The 17014-nt window shown below is 40.7% G+C and overlaps 1 protein-coding gene across 2 annotated transcripts in view; it reads left to right on the forward strand.

Moving 5' to 3' along the window:
• Positions 1-2116: 2116 nt before the first annotated feature.
• Positions 2117-17014, forward strand: part of LOC126457718 (uncharacterized) — a 173686-nt gene continuing 158788 nt past the window's right edge. Inside the window, exons 1-2 of one of the 2 annotated variants that reach the window (XM_050094257.1) lie at positions 2117-2427; positions 15032-15231. In XM_050094257.1, coding sequence (XP_049950214.1) covers positions 2157-2427; positions 15032-15210 — 450 coding nt within the window. In that variant the 5' untranslated portion in view covers positions 2117-2156 and the 3' untranslated portion in view covers positions 15211-15231. Of the gene's footprint in view, positions 2428-15031; positions 15232-17014 lie in introns of those variants that run through there. The other variant, XM_050094265.1, reaches the window with a different exon arrangement.

Below are 17014 nucleotides of genomic sequence, written 5' to 3' on the forward strand. Positions count from 1 at the left end.
ACTTATGTCATAATTCCTGTAACTCTCATGGATATGTTATTTCGATTCTTTTGTAAAGCCTGTACTACAAATGTTATCTGTATTGTTATGTTCTTTAATGATGTATTTTGTACCTTTGTAATTTTATTTTCATGTTGTAAATTTATAATTGTATAGACACCAGTTCTTCAAATTAAGTTACATTTCACTGCACACGTTTCTGTTGGTCATAGTATATGGACAATATGTGAGAAGTAGGGACTGTTAGTGTTTGCATGTGTGTTAATAATTCTGCAAGGGACTGGATAACAGCATTGCTGGTTCTAAGGACAATTCCAAAAACTTCGTGAGTGTACTAGTGGTGGTTTATGGACTTGCTATCTTCTCCGCAAGACTCTTCGATGGTGATTGTGCACCTGCACAGTCGCAATAGATGGCTGCTGGCCGTCTATACAAGGACTATAATGGGTCTGCATCTTTCATGGCCCACCAATACCGTAATCTCTACCAGGACTACAGTGGGTCTGCTCTGTGATGACCTACCTACCAATATTCTTCAAAACGTCGAATGACTCTGCTGTGGGTTGCTCTGTTGTAGCCCATTACCTGTGTGCATGTCAAGAGTCAGCACTGTCCTTCCGTTGGAAGGACAACAATACTTCAAGACTGCATGGAAATCCACTACTTCTGTGTGCATTTTCTTCTACTGCTCAGACTTTGAGAAAAACATTGCTATTTTACTGTGACGAATGATGAGGACTGTCTTTATGGACTATGAGAAAATTTTAGCTTTTGACCAACATGGTATCAATAAGTGTGTGCATTTGATATCTTTGTTATTGTAATTAAGAAAAATTTTATCAAATCATTATTGGCCACTGCCCAAAACAATTTGTAACATTTTTTGTGGGGAGCATGGGGCTATGTAAGTAGGCTGTTTAGGTTTCCTTATTGGTAACGCCACGTAGCGCTCTGTGTGAGAATCACTGGCTGTGCTGTGTGCAGTCTGTGTCTAGTTTGCATTGTTGTCTGCCATTGTAGTGTTGGGCAGCGGCAGCTGGATGTTAACAGCGCGTAGCGTTGCGCAGTTGGAGGTGAGCCGCCAGCAGTGGTGGATGTGGGGAGAGAGATGGCGGAGTTTTGAAATTTGTCATGAACTGCTATATATATTATGACTATTAAGGTAAATACATTGTTTGTTCTCTATTAATATCTTTCATTTGCTAACTATGCCTATCAGTAGTTAGTGCCTTCCGTAGTTTGAATCTTTTATTTAGCTGGCAGTAGTGGCGCTCGCTGTATTGCAGTAGTTCGAGTAATGAAGATTTTTGTGAGGTAAGTGATTTCTGAAAGGTATAGTTTAATGTTAGTCAGGGCCCATTCTTTTGTAGGGATTATTGAAAGTCAGATTGCGTTGCGCTAACAAAGTATTGTGTGTCAGTTTAAGCACAGTCTTGTATAAATTTTTCAAAGGGGACGTTTCACGTGGAATCCTATTTTATCACAGATAAAACAACAACGGTCAGGTTTCCGACCGGCTGCATTTTAATTTTGCGATTCCTCGCTTTTGACAGTTTTAACCGCTGGCGCCGCTGCATTTCTTCGCCTCACAGAGGGCAGCTCTTCCGTTGCTCGCGCACGCGCAACGGCCAGTACCCGCGGTATAAAGGCGCCGAATCTGCGGTCTCTTCAGTTCCGGCGTGATTGTGCACTCAATCTCACCTGAAGATGGCGGCAGATCGTCCGCCGCAATATCGTGTTGTCGTCAGGCTCCAAACCCGTGAAAATCATCAGTATTAGATACGTCGGGAAAATCTACGCTATCACACATTTTTGTACTGTTAGTGCGCAAAGACCGCGCTGTAGCGTCCGACGTGGGTTTTTTGTTCACCTTATATACCAGACTAGATAATAATATCCTGTTGCATGAAAGGGCAAAAGAACAAGACCTTTTGAAGTAACGACTACGGTAAAATGGTAAGAGATAATTTGTGGTGATTGTACTCTACTAGCACACGTTTGAACTGCACATGCAAACATTTGCCTCCCAGTAGCGATAACGTATCCAGTTCACAGCACCCTGTTGCTATAAAAGACGTTGCGATTCTTTGACGGCTTCACAGTAAGGTAGTCTAGCTGGAAAGTGTAGACAGTCTTCCGTATCACACAGCAAGGAGATGTCACGCCTCTTGCTGCTGGTGCTCGCAGGATCCAACCTGGTTGTGTTCTGCGTGCCACACGCCACGGCTCAAGACGACACCAAGCCGATTGCACGAGACGATTTTGACGAGTTCGAGTTCTCCGATGACCCTTTGGCATATCTGTTACTTCGGGCGGGAGGAGGTGGAGAAGAGGAGGAGCCCGATATCAGCGAAATCTTCGCCCTTAAAACGTTCAGCAGCGATGGATCGTCACCGGACGGATCCGAGGGCACAAATACTGAACAGGGTACAGTTTCCAATTTTTAATACTTAGTCTTCATAAAATGTGATGTTCAAAAGGTCTCAAAACGTTAGGTCTAAATCAATCATATGGGAGAGTTCCCTAAACTGTGTGTTACGACAAGGAAAGGAAAACTTCAGTTTAAAGGACCCTCGACGACGTGTTCATTGCAGACGTAGCACATGTTTTATTTGTGGAAGGACATGGTAGGAAATCGGTTGTGATCTTGAGAGAGGAAGCATCCCGACATTTGCCTTTAGTGAGGTAGGGAAATCACAGGCCACTTAGATCTAAATGCCATGAAGGGGATTTGAATCGCCATTCTTCCGAATGTGAGGTCTGCGTCTTACTGCTGCTCTACCACTCTCGGTTGAGATGTACAAACAAATAAATTAAGTAGAATCAATCGGATATTATCAGTCACGTTGTATGTTGCTCGGAATGGAATGAGTTACCACCATATTTTTTGTCTTTAAGGATTCAGTCTTAAGATGATAGGCAATCGAATCCAAGTTTATTATTTACCTTTCTCAAGTTCATAAAAAGAGCTACAAAATATTTAGCTTTCACGTTATAATCCTAAAACATTACTCTAAAATTTTGTATTTATCGTATAATCTCGGCTGCTGGCTGAATTATGCCGACACTAAATCAATTGCTAATTCAAAAATCATTCGATAATTTAATGAAATTACTGCAAAAACAACGTTCAGTTTAACAAAACTCGCATATAACACAAGGAAAATGTGAATTTAGGCACCAATATGGTGGTCACAGTTTTACGTGTACTATTTCACCTCATAGCGGTGACTCGCAACAGTAGATGTTTGTCTTGATGCATAAAACGTTGGCTCATTTTGTTAAACATTCCTGGTTTTCATCGTAGAACAAGACATGCAATGTTCTATGAAGTAGGTCTTGAGCAGTTTCAACCGGAATTTCATACACCAACCAGTACATGTAGTTCCAAAGAAAAAAAAAGAACAGAAGATCTAAGAGAATGAGTTAGTTGATCACACTAGCCATCGTAAAGTTCCACGCCTTCCAGTAGTATGACTAATGGATCAGTTGTCTGGATTCCAAAGGATATACCATCGAAACAGACTGGTGCCCTCTCACTGGACCTCAGTATAGTCTTGCAGAGGAAAGAGAGGCGCCGGCCGAGGTGGCCGAGCGGTTCTAGGCACTACAGTCTGGAACCGCGTGACCGCTACGGTCGCAGGTTCGAATCCTGCCTCGGGCATGGATGTGTGTGATGTCCTTAGGTTAGTTAGGTTAAAGTAGTTCTAAGTTCTAGGGGACTGATGACCATAGCAGTTAAGTCCCATAGTACTCAGAACCATTTGAACCATTTTGAAAGAGAGACTGAATGTCTGACAACTCTGGCAGCAAATCGTTTACGAAAACGTTTGGGAACACCAAGTGTTAAACTTGTCTTCTCACATGAAAAGTACAAATTGTACGCAGTTCAGGATATAATACAGGATGTAACTCCAACTGGGTTGGGAGTGCCGTAGGAGCCGGACGGAGAGAGAGGTAAACAGGAGATAGAGAGTTGGAGGAAGTGGTCGACAGAGAGAAGGGCGACAGTTTCAAGGAGATGGACAGAGTGGGCGAGGGAGGAGGAGATGGACAGAAAGAGTTGGTGGAGGAGGAGACGGAAAGAGGGGATGTAGGACAGAGAAAGTGGAGGAGCATGTGGATAGAGGGAGTGGAGGGGAAATGGATAAAGAGAGAACGGAGCAGAAGATAGAGAGAGGGTGGAGGAGGAGGACGAGATGGAGGACGAGGAGGAGGAGATGGTGACAGGGACGGGGAAGGAGGAGGTCACCAGGGGGAGAAGGAAGGATGAGACAGAAAGAGGGGGGCGGACGAGGAGATGTGTGCAATATGTGTGAAATACTCGTACACTGTCGAAGTTACGGGAAAAAAACTGGTCCGGTGTATAAGAAAAGTTTACACAGCGAGTTTCACATTCAGGAATCAGATTTCTCTGTTGATTGCTTGTGAGAAGTTCGTGTTTTGTCTCGTGTAACAAGGGGAAATTACTACCAACAACTGATGAAATTCGACAGAGGTAGATTCGCAGTCTGTCAAGACTGGGATTGGTCGTTCCATGGTATTGGTGCTCGTGTCGGTCAGAACCTCGCGACTGTCGCCCGAATGTGGAATCGATGGGTTCAGGAGGACCACACTCAACGAGTACAGTACAAAACCTGTAGACAGCTCTATGTTGATAGTGTCTGAACAGGAACCCAAGTTCAGTGATACATCGTTTCTAAGAACAAGGAAAATGATATAAATTAAGGTCTTTAACTCTTTCACAGGTACTGAGTGAATTAGGCGTTATGATTTAATACCCTTCCAATAATCAGTAGATTAGTGAACTAATATGCTATCAACTGCCACCATTGCAACTGCTTGTTACGCTAATGAAAAAGACTGCTGAACATAACTGTAAGAAGAGACACGAGATGTTCATTGCGACACACGAATGTTGTATACTTTTTTGTGTGCCACCGAGCATTGTTACCTCACCGACCACTTGGTTAAAGTTTCCTACTTCACATAATCGTAGCAAATTATTATCTGTCTTTCATTTAGACGTTGCAGGTGAGTTAATTTCATTGTTTGAAGAGTTTGCTCCCGTAGCACATAAGTGATATATCTCCAGACGTGGATTCTTTTTCATGTCATTACGCAAACAGACCGATGTTAACGTCACAGTAATTTACAATGAACGCTCTATATATCAAAGTTCAGTGATCAAACGCACCCATAACTATGAATCGGTGTTTTTTTAAATAGAGCCTAAGTCAAGAAAATCAACTTACCATGAAATTTTAAAAAAACCTGTTATAGAAGAAAAATATCAGAAATAAGAAAGTCTGCTCCTGTGAACTAGTAGTATAGGTGTCCTTTTTATTGCTGTATACATTATTTCATGAATACAGAAACATACAACGCTATGGTCTTTTAAAATCAGAAAATATTGGCCCTTTAAAAAAGTTGATCTCATAGGAAGAAGGCACTGAAAGAAGTGTTGACATTTGGCCACATTAGTGAATTAAATGCCACAAATACAACTCTAAGCTGCAGAGTATGCCTTGTAACATGCAACTGAAAATCACATTTTGTTTTAAATGGGCGTAAGTCACTGAAATGTACCCTTTTAGACCTGAACATTTGGCGATAGTGTTGTGAGTGCAAACAGTTGAAGAGCTAGTTGCTGCGTGACTCGTGTCTCCCGAGTTTGTGGTGTGTTTATTAGGAGCAAAATGTGTGGTGCTGAATTTATTTATAGTTATACTGAAGACGAGACGCGAAAAAGAGGGATACGACGAAATTAAAACTTTGGCTTGAGTTTCACTATCTTCTACTGCTACACCGGACCGGTCAACAAGTGACTGGATGGAAGCCTTAGACTTGTTTAGCGATTTTGCATATAGTTTTCTCTGGTTCTCGTCCAAATCTTTTTGCTAACGTACGACGGTGGTAGATCTTGTATGCTTTGCGCGTAGATCTTTTCACAGACGCATGAATCTTTCCTCACCTTTGCCTGTCTTCATTTGTGTATTCCCTTTTAAACCGAGAGTGCAACAGCCTTCGCTTCCTCTGCATTTTAGGAATTTCTGAACAACGAAAACCTATGACTTTCTTTACCTGGAGAATATATCACCAGGTAATAAATCTGTGATTCTATGGCTAGCGTGTGAAGGTAGAATATAAATCGTTGTAAGCGTTGTTACACATAAGCAGAGCTTATGAACAGAATATGTTTCAATCAGTCTGTTTTAAAGGCCGTAAGTCAGTGCTACTCAGGATGTTATCAGTTCACCAAATAGCACAGCACATTCCATAAAGCAGCATAAAACATGGAAAACTTACAGTCACTGAAGTTCACACATCTGGGATTCTGGATTTTAAACTGGTGGACAAAATATCATAAGAAGACGAGAGTTTCTGAAGAAACGAGGAACAAGCCAAATTTTTACAGATACAACTTTGCAGTCAGCAGTGTCTTCCACTTTGCATATGCGAGTGCCAGAGTTGCGCTCGTCAACGGTTTGATGTGTATCAACTAGAGGTACACATGTCCCGCTTTTAACCCGCCCATGCTTGCCCGGTGGCCAGGCGGGCAGGCCGCCGCTCGTTGTCAACAGAACGGGCAGGCTGCTTCACTCCCAGCCAAGCCAAGCAGAACCCAACCCGGGCAGGCTGCGGGAAACTTGCTTGCCTGCCCATATTACTGCTGAGCTGCGCTATGCAGCCGTTTAGTCTGCGCGCGTCATTGTCGTATTATGAACGTTAATCAAAAGTTTTTATTTTACCTGAGCACCAAAAGACAAACCCCAACATTATATATATATGTATTAATTTCAGGTAAAAAAAAAATATTGGTTTTACTTGTATATTCTTCCTTTACGCGTGTATTTCGGGCTTCTTATCTATATAAATAAAAATTAATTGCCAAACGTATTGATAAGCGTAAAACTCGAGAACGCCTGGACCAGTTCGGCTAAATTTTTTTTGATGTGTTCGTAATTCTCAGGACAAGGTTTTTATGAAATAAAATTTTTCGAAAATCGACCGAAAAATTGGAAAATTTCACAAAAACTGAAAGTGCGTTTTCATTGTGTCCGTGTGTTTGTATTACATACAATCTTGATGAAATTTTGCACACTATACCTTGAAACCAAGAGGAAGGTCACAGTCTACAGAAAATTTCGTATGGTGCATGGCAGAGGTTCCTTTACATAACGGAACTCGACAAATTGTACGTATTTATCCCGATCTTGATGAAATTTGGCACACTTGATATTCAAAGTAGGATGAAGGGCATTGCCTGCTTAAAATTCTGAATGGTGCATGGCGGAGGGTACTTTACGTACACACTTCTACACCAACCTACAATTTTATTCCGATCTTGAAGAAATTTTGCACACTTGACCATCAAGAGGAACATCACTGTCTACATAATATTTCGGACAGTACATTGAAGAGAGTACCTTACAAAAGATTTTGACATCATTTGCAGGTTACCATGAAAGATCACTATGTACGCATGTTTCCATGGAGAAGGTTTTTGAATATTTACATGTGGATGTATGTATATATATATATATATATATATATATATATATATATATGTTTATGTATATATATGTATATGTATATATATGTATATGTATATGCGTATATATATATATATATATATATATGTGTATATATATGTATTTGTCTATGAGTGTATATATATATATATACTCATAGACAAATACATATATATACATATACATACATATATACATATATATACGCATGTACATATACATATACACACACACACACACACACACACACACACATATATATATATATATATATATATATATATATATATATATATATATCCATAGACAAATACATATATATACATATACATACACATATACATATATATACGCATATACATATACATATACATGTATATACATAAACATATATACATGCACATGTAAATATTCAAAAACCTTCTCCATGGAAACATGCGTACATAGTGAACTTTCATGGTAACCCGCAAACGATGTCAAAATCTTTTGTAAGGTACTCTCTTCAAGATCATAGACATTTCGTTTAAAAGAAATATATATATATATATATATATATATATATATATATACATTTCTTTTAAACGAAATTTGAGAGCCATCTGACACATTCACAGTCATCATGTTGGACAATTCGCATACAGCAAATGTCGTTTAACAGTTGCCAACCATTTTTGGTTGAGTGAACGTGTTATATTGGCTGCAAAAAACCTTGATGTTAACGAAATGAATTTTCAGATTCAAAATATGACACCTGGCGAATTGCTGACATACAAGTCGGTTTATTCCGTTACTAACCAAGATGATGTAGTCAACTATCCTACGGAATTTTTAAATTCGCTGGATTTCCCCGGATTACCGCCTCCCAATCTGTAATTAAGTCGGATCGGCAATCATGTTGCGAAAGGTAAACCAGCCACGTCTTTGTAATGGCACCCGGCTTGCGGGGAAGAAGTTAAAGAACAACGTAATCGAAGCCACAATTTTAAATGGAAAGTACAAAGGTGAGGACAGTTTGATTCCAATATCACTAAGATTCCGACCAACATGCCATTCGACTTTAAACGGTTATAATTTCCAGTGCAGCTTACATTTGCCATGTCGATAGATAAATCGCAGGGGCAGTTGTTATATGTTTGTGGCATCAATCTTGAAAATCATGTTTTTCACATGGCTATTTGTATGTCGCATATTGCCCTGTCGGGACACCTTCAACTTCATTTGTTTACGCACCAGAAAACAAAACTATTAATGCTGCTTATCAAAAAGTATTACAATAAATGCTACCTAGCAATAAACTTTGACACTGATTCACTGATCACCACAAAAGTTGACAGATATATATGAGTTTTCATAGATAGGTGAAGAGGAGATGAACTGAGGTGGCGGAATCCAACAGAGAGAGGACGAGGAGAAGGATAGAAGGTGGGGGGGAGATGGGCCAAGAGATGGGTTCAAAAATGGTTCAAATGGCCCTGAGCAATATGGGATTTAGCTTCTGAGGTCATCAGTCCCCTAGAACTTAGAACTACTTAAACCTAACCAACCTAAGGACATCACACACATCCATGCCCGAGGCAGGATTCGAACCTGCAACCGTAGCGGTCGCGCGGTTCCAGACTGTAGCGCCTAGAACTGCTTTGCGACTTCGGCCGGCCAAGGGATGGTGAGTGGGGGGGGGGGGGGGGTGGAGGTGATCAAAGAGATAGTGGGAGAGGACTAAATGGATAGAGAGAAAATACGGGAGGGAAGATGGAGAGTATGGAATAAATAAATGCCCAGGCAACGCAATGCAGTCTGTGCTGCACTTTTCAACACCGAAACGGATGGATATTTGTACTAAAGAAGTGAACCTCCACCCCCCAAAAAGAAGATTGGTCACCTCCCCAGAAGAATAAATTTTCTACGCCCCTATTAACCACTTTACTGCAATGAGAACCAAATTAAGATTTTGGAAGTCTAGATTCTTTAACGTTAGTATGTTTCAGCCAAGTATGACACCAATTATATAAATATTTAACTACGTTTCCAGGATGTATTTTACTGGTTCTGTGAATTCATTCGAAGTTGGAAAAATCATTCTAAATTGCCAAAATGCATTTTAACAAAATCGAAGGACTTGTTTCGTATCCAGTTCGTCTAAAAACTATAGTACTGGGAATACAATGGCACCCTGAGCCATTTTTCGCGGCTCCTACGTTAGCGTCATGAGAGTCCACACTTGTAGTCTAGGTCTGCATCATGAGGGACCATATTTCGGACCATCATGATGCAGACTAAGACGACGAGTGTTTACTTGCATGATGCAAATCTAAACGACGACTCTAGACCCTCATAACACAGACCTAAACGACGAGTCTGAATCCTCATGACGCAGATATAGACGCTGTGGAGAGTGGCTCAGAGTTTCCATTGTATTCCTACTACAATACATTCATGGAAAAAGACACTCTTCATTTTAGGAGTATTTGTAGTGTCTAGGTTTTCAGCATCTTGACTCTGCATGTGGGATTCCCCTTAATATAGAAATACAAGAATAAAATTACATTTTGCAATGTGTGTGGAACTCAACAAAATAAATTGTAATTTAAACTCATAATGTGTATTGCCTTACTCCACAAATGAATATTTTATTTTGCAGAACACTTTTCAACATAAAATCTTTACAAATTTTCCTTCAGTTCCCCTGAAAGTATTATTTACTCCTAAAAATATTTGGCTACTTTTGCAAACCCAAGTAACAGAAAATGGTTTACAAACAATAATTAATGTCACTTGGAAGGATTGAAATAAAAAATTTTAGTCTAAAATAAAAATGACTGTATGCATTACAAAATTTCTATCTCAGAAATTGACGCCCAGAAAGCACAAGAAAGAAATTTGCACTCTTAATTAGTAAATTTGCGCTCAAACTCATAGTTTCCCGTTTAATGTTCTACTGTATTTTCAATGTGTCTGCTGATTAGTGTTTGAATTAATTATGACCAGATCGTTAAGTCTGTCTGCATTAAGACGTGATCGTTTTTCGCTAATTAGGTTTCCAGCGCAACTAAAAATTCTCTCACTAGACGCACTAGTGGCTGGTATATTTAATATTTTTCTTGCCACACACGCAAGTCCAGGAAGTCGTTGGGAGTTATTTTTCCACCGCTGTAGAATATCTCCCTCGTTCACACAGTGTTCTTGCAAGTATCTGCTGACTTCATCATGTAGGAGAGGAGGCTCTTCTGCCCAGTCCTCAAATTTCGCCATTTTGTACGGCCCTGGATTTGTTTCTTGGTTGCTGTGATTGGGCACTTGTACTGAAACTGTACAGGTTCCAATTAATATTTGCAGAATAATGTACTACACGTAGTTGAAATTATAATAGGTTTTAGATGATGCTATCATTTATCGTCCTGTAAAGTCACCAGAAGATCAAAACTAACTGCAGGACGATTTAAATAAGGTATATATTTTTGGTGTGAAAATCAGCAGTTGGCAATAAATAATGACAAGAGCGAGGTTATCCCTGTGTGTACTAAACTAAGTCCGTTAAACTTCGTTTACAAGATCAACCAGTCAAATCTAAAGGCTGTAGATTCTACTTAATACCTCTGATTACAATTACGACCTACTTAAATAGGAATGGACACACAGAAAATGCTGTAGCCGTTTTAATGACAAACACTCTTTTGGAGCATTGCTACGAAGTTGGAGAGCCTTACTATTGACGGAAGAGGTCGAAAGAGTCTAAATAAGGGCAGCTGGTTTGGTATTATCGTAAAACAGGGGAAAGAGTGTCGCGGAAATTACACAAGAGTTGGGGTGGTAATCATTTCAACAATGGCGTTTTTTGACGTGGCGCGATCTATATATGAAATTTCGATCACCAACTTACACCTCCGAATTCGAAGAGATATTGTTGAGTCCCATATACATTGGAAGAAATGATCATCAGAATAAAATACAAAAAAGCAGCGCTCAGACGGAGAGCTGTAGGTGTTCTATCCCGCGCGAAATTCGAGAAAAGGAGACTTGCGTGTGTCTTGCAGAGTAACCATGTACATGTAGATGAAGAATATATGCATTATCTTAGGAGCTTACCTTCAGCACACATCTGTCGTGCTGCTTGGTAAACTTCAATTTTTTCATCCTCGGTTAACTTTCTTAATGTGCGGTAGTTAGCCACCATAAACGTTGCAATTTTATGCAACATACTAACGCACATTTTCTGTTCTAGGAAGGCATCAGCGGCTTGTTTCAAAGGTTTCATGTCCTGAAAATACATTTTCTCAACATACATATTTCACAAGTGGTTCTATAATATTCAGATGGAATAAAATTACAAACCTCTTCATCGTTATCCCGTACGGTACAGTGAGTTTTTAAGGCGTAAAACCACGGTAGAACTAAATGTAGGGTTGGATCCTTGTCACTCTCTAGATCAACTGTGGCTTCTTTAAACGGCTTAAGAAATTCTATAAGCTGGCCAGTTATATGGTGGTCATAACCCAGCATCTTATCAGAGGCACCTTCATTATGTAAAGCAGCCTTCACTGAATCAATCTGAGAATGGACTGATACAAGCATGTCAAAATAACTATTCCAACGAGTTGAAACCCACTGCTTTAAAGATGAGTTCAGTCTCACACAGAGACCTCTTCTCTTGAAGTACGAAACCGTAGCCCGCACTGTATTAAGAATGGCTAGTATATTTGGAACATTTTCTTTCAAAAACTCTTCGCTCAGAACATGTTTCAAGACTGTGTTTATACTATGAGCCATGCATGGAAGATGCTGATATACTTCGAGAGCTTTGACAATGTTACTGCCCTGGTATGTGACAAACGTAATTTTGGCAATGTCTTCACGAGAAACACCCATAGTTTCTAAGCCATCTTCCAACTCGTTTCGAATATTCGAGCCAGTTTTTGGGCAGTCAGGAAACGCAGAGCACATTAGTACATATTTATTCAAACGCCAGTCTGAATTTATGTAATGCATTGTCACGGACATGTAATGCACCCCTTTGTAATTGTCTGTCCATAGATCAATTGTACTGGTACATATACCAGAACGAATCGCATGCACTATATCTGGGAGCATTTTGCTGCGCACTTTATCAGCTAAGGTTTGAACTTTCCTAGCTACTGTCACTCGGGAAGGCATAACATTGTTAATATCAACTGAGCCATATTTTTTACCTATGTCGATCAGTGTCTGCCCTAAATTAAGAAATCCTTCTCCCTCTATACTGCTAAATGGTCTCAGGTCCTTAGCACACATTTCGACGCACTTTTCGGCCACTAAATCTTTGTCCTCTTTCAAGATATTTACGGAGTGAGGGAACTGCTTGTCAAATTTGCACACATGTCGTAACATACTCGAGGTTCCCGAATAAGTACTTAAGAGCTTTTTACATAGTTTGCATTGAGACACACCTACCGATTTATTTGAAGCGGCCTCATAAACACACGAAAACGTTTCCCATGCGGCACTTGTGCTCTGTTTCGTTACCAGCATGTATTCGCCAGTTGTCAATTTTTTTTCAATCTCACTAAAGTTCGACCTATTCATTGTGCTGCCTCCACCGTTGCGATAAATGAACTGCAGGCTAACTACCTGGCTACTCTAGTCACGGTAGCTTGACAGCGCAACCTGTTGTCAGGCGCAGCAAGCTGAGCGGGTCCCGTGAAGCTTGGCAGGCTTGCGGGAACCCAGGTAGCCCGGGCTTGCGGGAGCCCGTATCGCCCGCATTGCCCACTATGCCTCAGTACACGCGCACTCTTGTGTTTACATCGCGGCAGGCTGACCTGCATGAATGGTTGCAGAGGTGCTAGGGGCAAGCCGGCTGCAAGGGGAATTTGTACACCTCTGGTATCAACGAGTTAGTGAGTCACACATTCTTCGTGGCACATCTGCGAGAACCTGTTGCTCCACCAAAACACCCTGCTTACCATCAGTACAGGTGCCAATTAAAGTTCAAAAAATTCAAGACTTAGAAAATACGCAGCAGTACATTCCAAATGATTATATGCAATTATACGACGAACTTTTGAGCTGGACCACTGACTGTAGCACATCACATGACGACGCCTGAGGAACAATACGTCACAAGTGAAAAGACTTGAGTTATGGCCCCTTACTTGCAATTATCGCGAACCTCTCCACCAGGCAAAGTCGCAAGCGACTGGAAGAAAAGCGCAGGTGACACCTGTATAAAAGAAGGATAAAAGAACGGAAACGCAAAATTACGGACTAATACCCTTGATTGTGCATAATTTTTGAACATAATCTGAGTTTGAACGTAATAAATGTCCTATGTCCAAGAATCAGCACAGTTTTAGAAACCATTGCTCGAGCGAGAATCAGCTTGACCTCTCCTCACATGATAAACTGCGATGAAGAGCAACACGTTGATTCCAAATTTCTATATTTCCGAATATACGAAGGTACGAGCGTATGGAATAAGTGAGTGGCTCGAAGGCTTCTTAAATAATAAATCCAGTAGGTTGTCCTCAACTGCGAGTGTTCATCAGAGACAAAGGAATCGTCAGGAGCGCCACAGCAGTGTGATAGGACCGCTGTTATTTTTAATATACATAAATGACCTAGCTGACAGGATGGGCAGCAATGTTTATGGTGCTGTGGCGTACAGGAAGGTGCCGAAGTTGAGCGACTGTAGGAGGATACAAGATGACTTAGACAGTTGGTGTGGTGAATGAGAGCTAGCTGTAAATGTATAAAAATGTAAGTTAATGCGGATGCGTAGGAAAAGCAAATCTGTAATGTTCGGATACAGCTAAGTAGTGCCCTGCATGACACAGTAGCGCCTTTTAAATTTCTGAGCGTAACTTTGAAAAGCGATATGAAATGGAACCAGCATGTTGAACACTTTGATAAGGAAGGCAAATGGTCGACTTCGGTTTATTGAGAGAAGGGGAAACAACAAGTACGTTTTACTGGGAGAACACTGAGAAGATGCAACAGACCTACTAAAAGACTGCCTGAACCACGCCTTTCTGTCCCCTTTTGGATTCTTTCTGAGAGTTTTGAGATCTTACAACACAGGATTGATCAAGGGCAGCGAAAAAGAGCAGCTTTCGCGATGTGGAAGAGACTGTACGACTCTGGCAAGCGAGTTGGGATTACTGTCATTAAGGAAATCCATTTTTCATTGTGGCGAGATATTTTCACGAAATTTGATTACAAACTTTCTCGCCCGAAAGCCAATATATGCTGCTAACTCCCACCTACATAGGAGAAACAACTATCGTGATAAAATAAGAGAAATAAGAAGTGACATGGAGTGATTTAGGTGTTAAGTCTTCCAGTGTGCTACTCTAGAGTGGAATGGTAGAGAGATAATCTATAAGTGTTCGTATGTACTACAAAACACTCAAGTGTCAATTGCAGAGTAATCAGTGGGTTCCTTATTTTTGGTAAGTAATAGGTCTTGAGCTTGATTGGCTGTCAATTTTGAGCTGTAATTACCGAACGTCATTTGTTCCTTTTAGCGTCACGGAAAGGGGCAGCTGCACATGCCGGCCTCGCCAGGACAGCGGCTCATGCCGAAGCCAGGACAGCAGGCAAAGCCAGAACAGCACACAAATTGAGGACTGCCGCCAAAGCCAGGGCAGCTGCCATTAAGGCTGGCAGAGCAGCGGCGAAGGCTGCCGGGACACACCACCAGTGACTGCAGTCCCATCTGCGAACAGTCAGCGGATGTAGGTTATCACTGCGATGATTCTAATATCTTATGTATCACAATTGTGAGAAATGAATAAAAAATGATTGCAGCATTTAAAAATCTACATTTGTTGTTTTCTCCAGAGAAATAGCAGTACTTCACTTCCTCATAGAATAATGCTGACATACGAAGTTCGTTGAATGAGAAAGCAGCACAACTTTTCTCGGCCGGTTTCAGTTGACAAAATGCGGAATGTTCCAGCTTTAGACCCAATACTTTCACGACATTCTGACAGGTAGCGGCGCTATTCGTAGATTTCACAATGGTGTCTATAACGGAGGTGCATTCCAAGTCATTGAGTTTTGGCGGAAAACCAGAGAATCTCAGATATTCATAGGCGCATGGAGAATGTCTACGGACTCCCGGCAGTGAGTCCTGCAACGTTTACGCGTGCAGACTCTCTCATTCGAGCCGACCGGAGTGGCCGAGCAATTCTAGGAGCTACAGTCTGGAACCGCGCGACAGCTACGGTCGCAAGTTCGAACCCTGCCTCGGCCATGGATGTGTGTGATGTCTTTACGATAGTTAGGTTTACGTTGTTCTGAGTTCTAGGGGACTGATGACCTCAGAAGTTAAGTCCCGTAGTGCTCAGAGCCATTTGAACCATTTTTGTCTCATTCGAGGTGATGGACGGATCACAATTAAACACCTCGCTGCACAACTTCACTTCTCTGTTGATACTGCTGACACACTCTTCCACCAATTTACGTACTTAAACATGTGCGCCTGACTAGCTGAAGATCATAAAGAGTATTCATTACATTCTGAAAGTAGCCTTTGAAAACTTCATCACTACATCTTTAAAAGACATTGCTTATGAACAAGATAAGGATCCGATTTGGGAAGACATCAAAAGTAAATGGCATGAAAAGACACGCACGCATATTCGTCATTATAATCTGGTTAGAAACAACATACTCCTCAAACATTGCACTGTTGATGACAAGCTATGGGTACTCTGTATCCCTGACGATCCCATTGTAACCCGTCTGAACGGATTATGAAAGAAATCAATAAGCTTTGCAGACTTGTATTGTCACAGAAAGCATCAGTATTAGGACAGATATTTACACCTATTTCAAAACGGCCTCAATGAAATACCTCATGACTCCACTGCTTTACCACCTATTCTTGTACTGAAGAATGAAGAACCACCAAACGGAATCAGAGAGCTTGTACCTTTTTCGAATACAAGTAAACTTCGACACAAAGGCATAATTGATCAGGCCATTAAAAATTTGAATTCTCCTGCAGACAATAGGAGAAAACTACACGGTAAAGCAAATATATTGGTCAGAAATTTCTCGTTAAAGCTAATTCCTTGTCACATAAGAAGAAAGACTTGAGCCACAAATTCTTTCTGATTTACAATGAACCTTACAGAATCCGATGTATACCATTGATAACTGCATTGAAGTTAAAACTCTGCGTACTAGGAAGAGTAAAGGATTGCGCCAGATTTCACATGTAAAACCATTTATTGAGAGATAATTTCCTTTCTGAATTAATCGTTACTTTAAGGTTGCTACTTCACATTAATAGTACGCTTTGTCACACGTAGAAACTGTTAACATGCAACAATGTTTTGAAATTAACTATCCAGGCAAGAACCTAGGGAACTTATTTAGACAGTAATTACGAATGCATTGTTATAGTGAACAGACGACCCAGTGTTATTGTGTGCACAGTCTTGCTTGTTAGTAGCATGATTATGTAATGACTATAAGGCTTACATACTTAGAACATATAC

Source organism: Schistocerca serialis, chromosome 1 (assembly GCF_023864345.2).
Source record: "Schistocerca serialis cubense isolate TAMUIC-IGC-003099 chromosome 1, iqSchSeri2.2, whole genome shotgun sequence".
NCBI classification, from domain to species: domain Eukaryota; kingdom Metazoa; phylum Arthropoda; class Insecta; order Orthoptera; family Acrididae; genus Schistocerca; species Schistocerca serialis.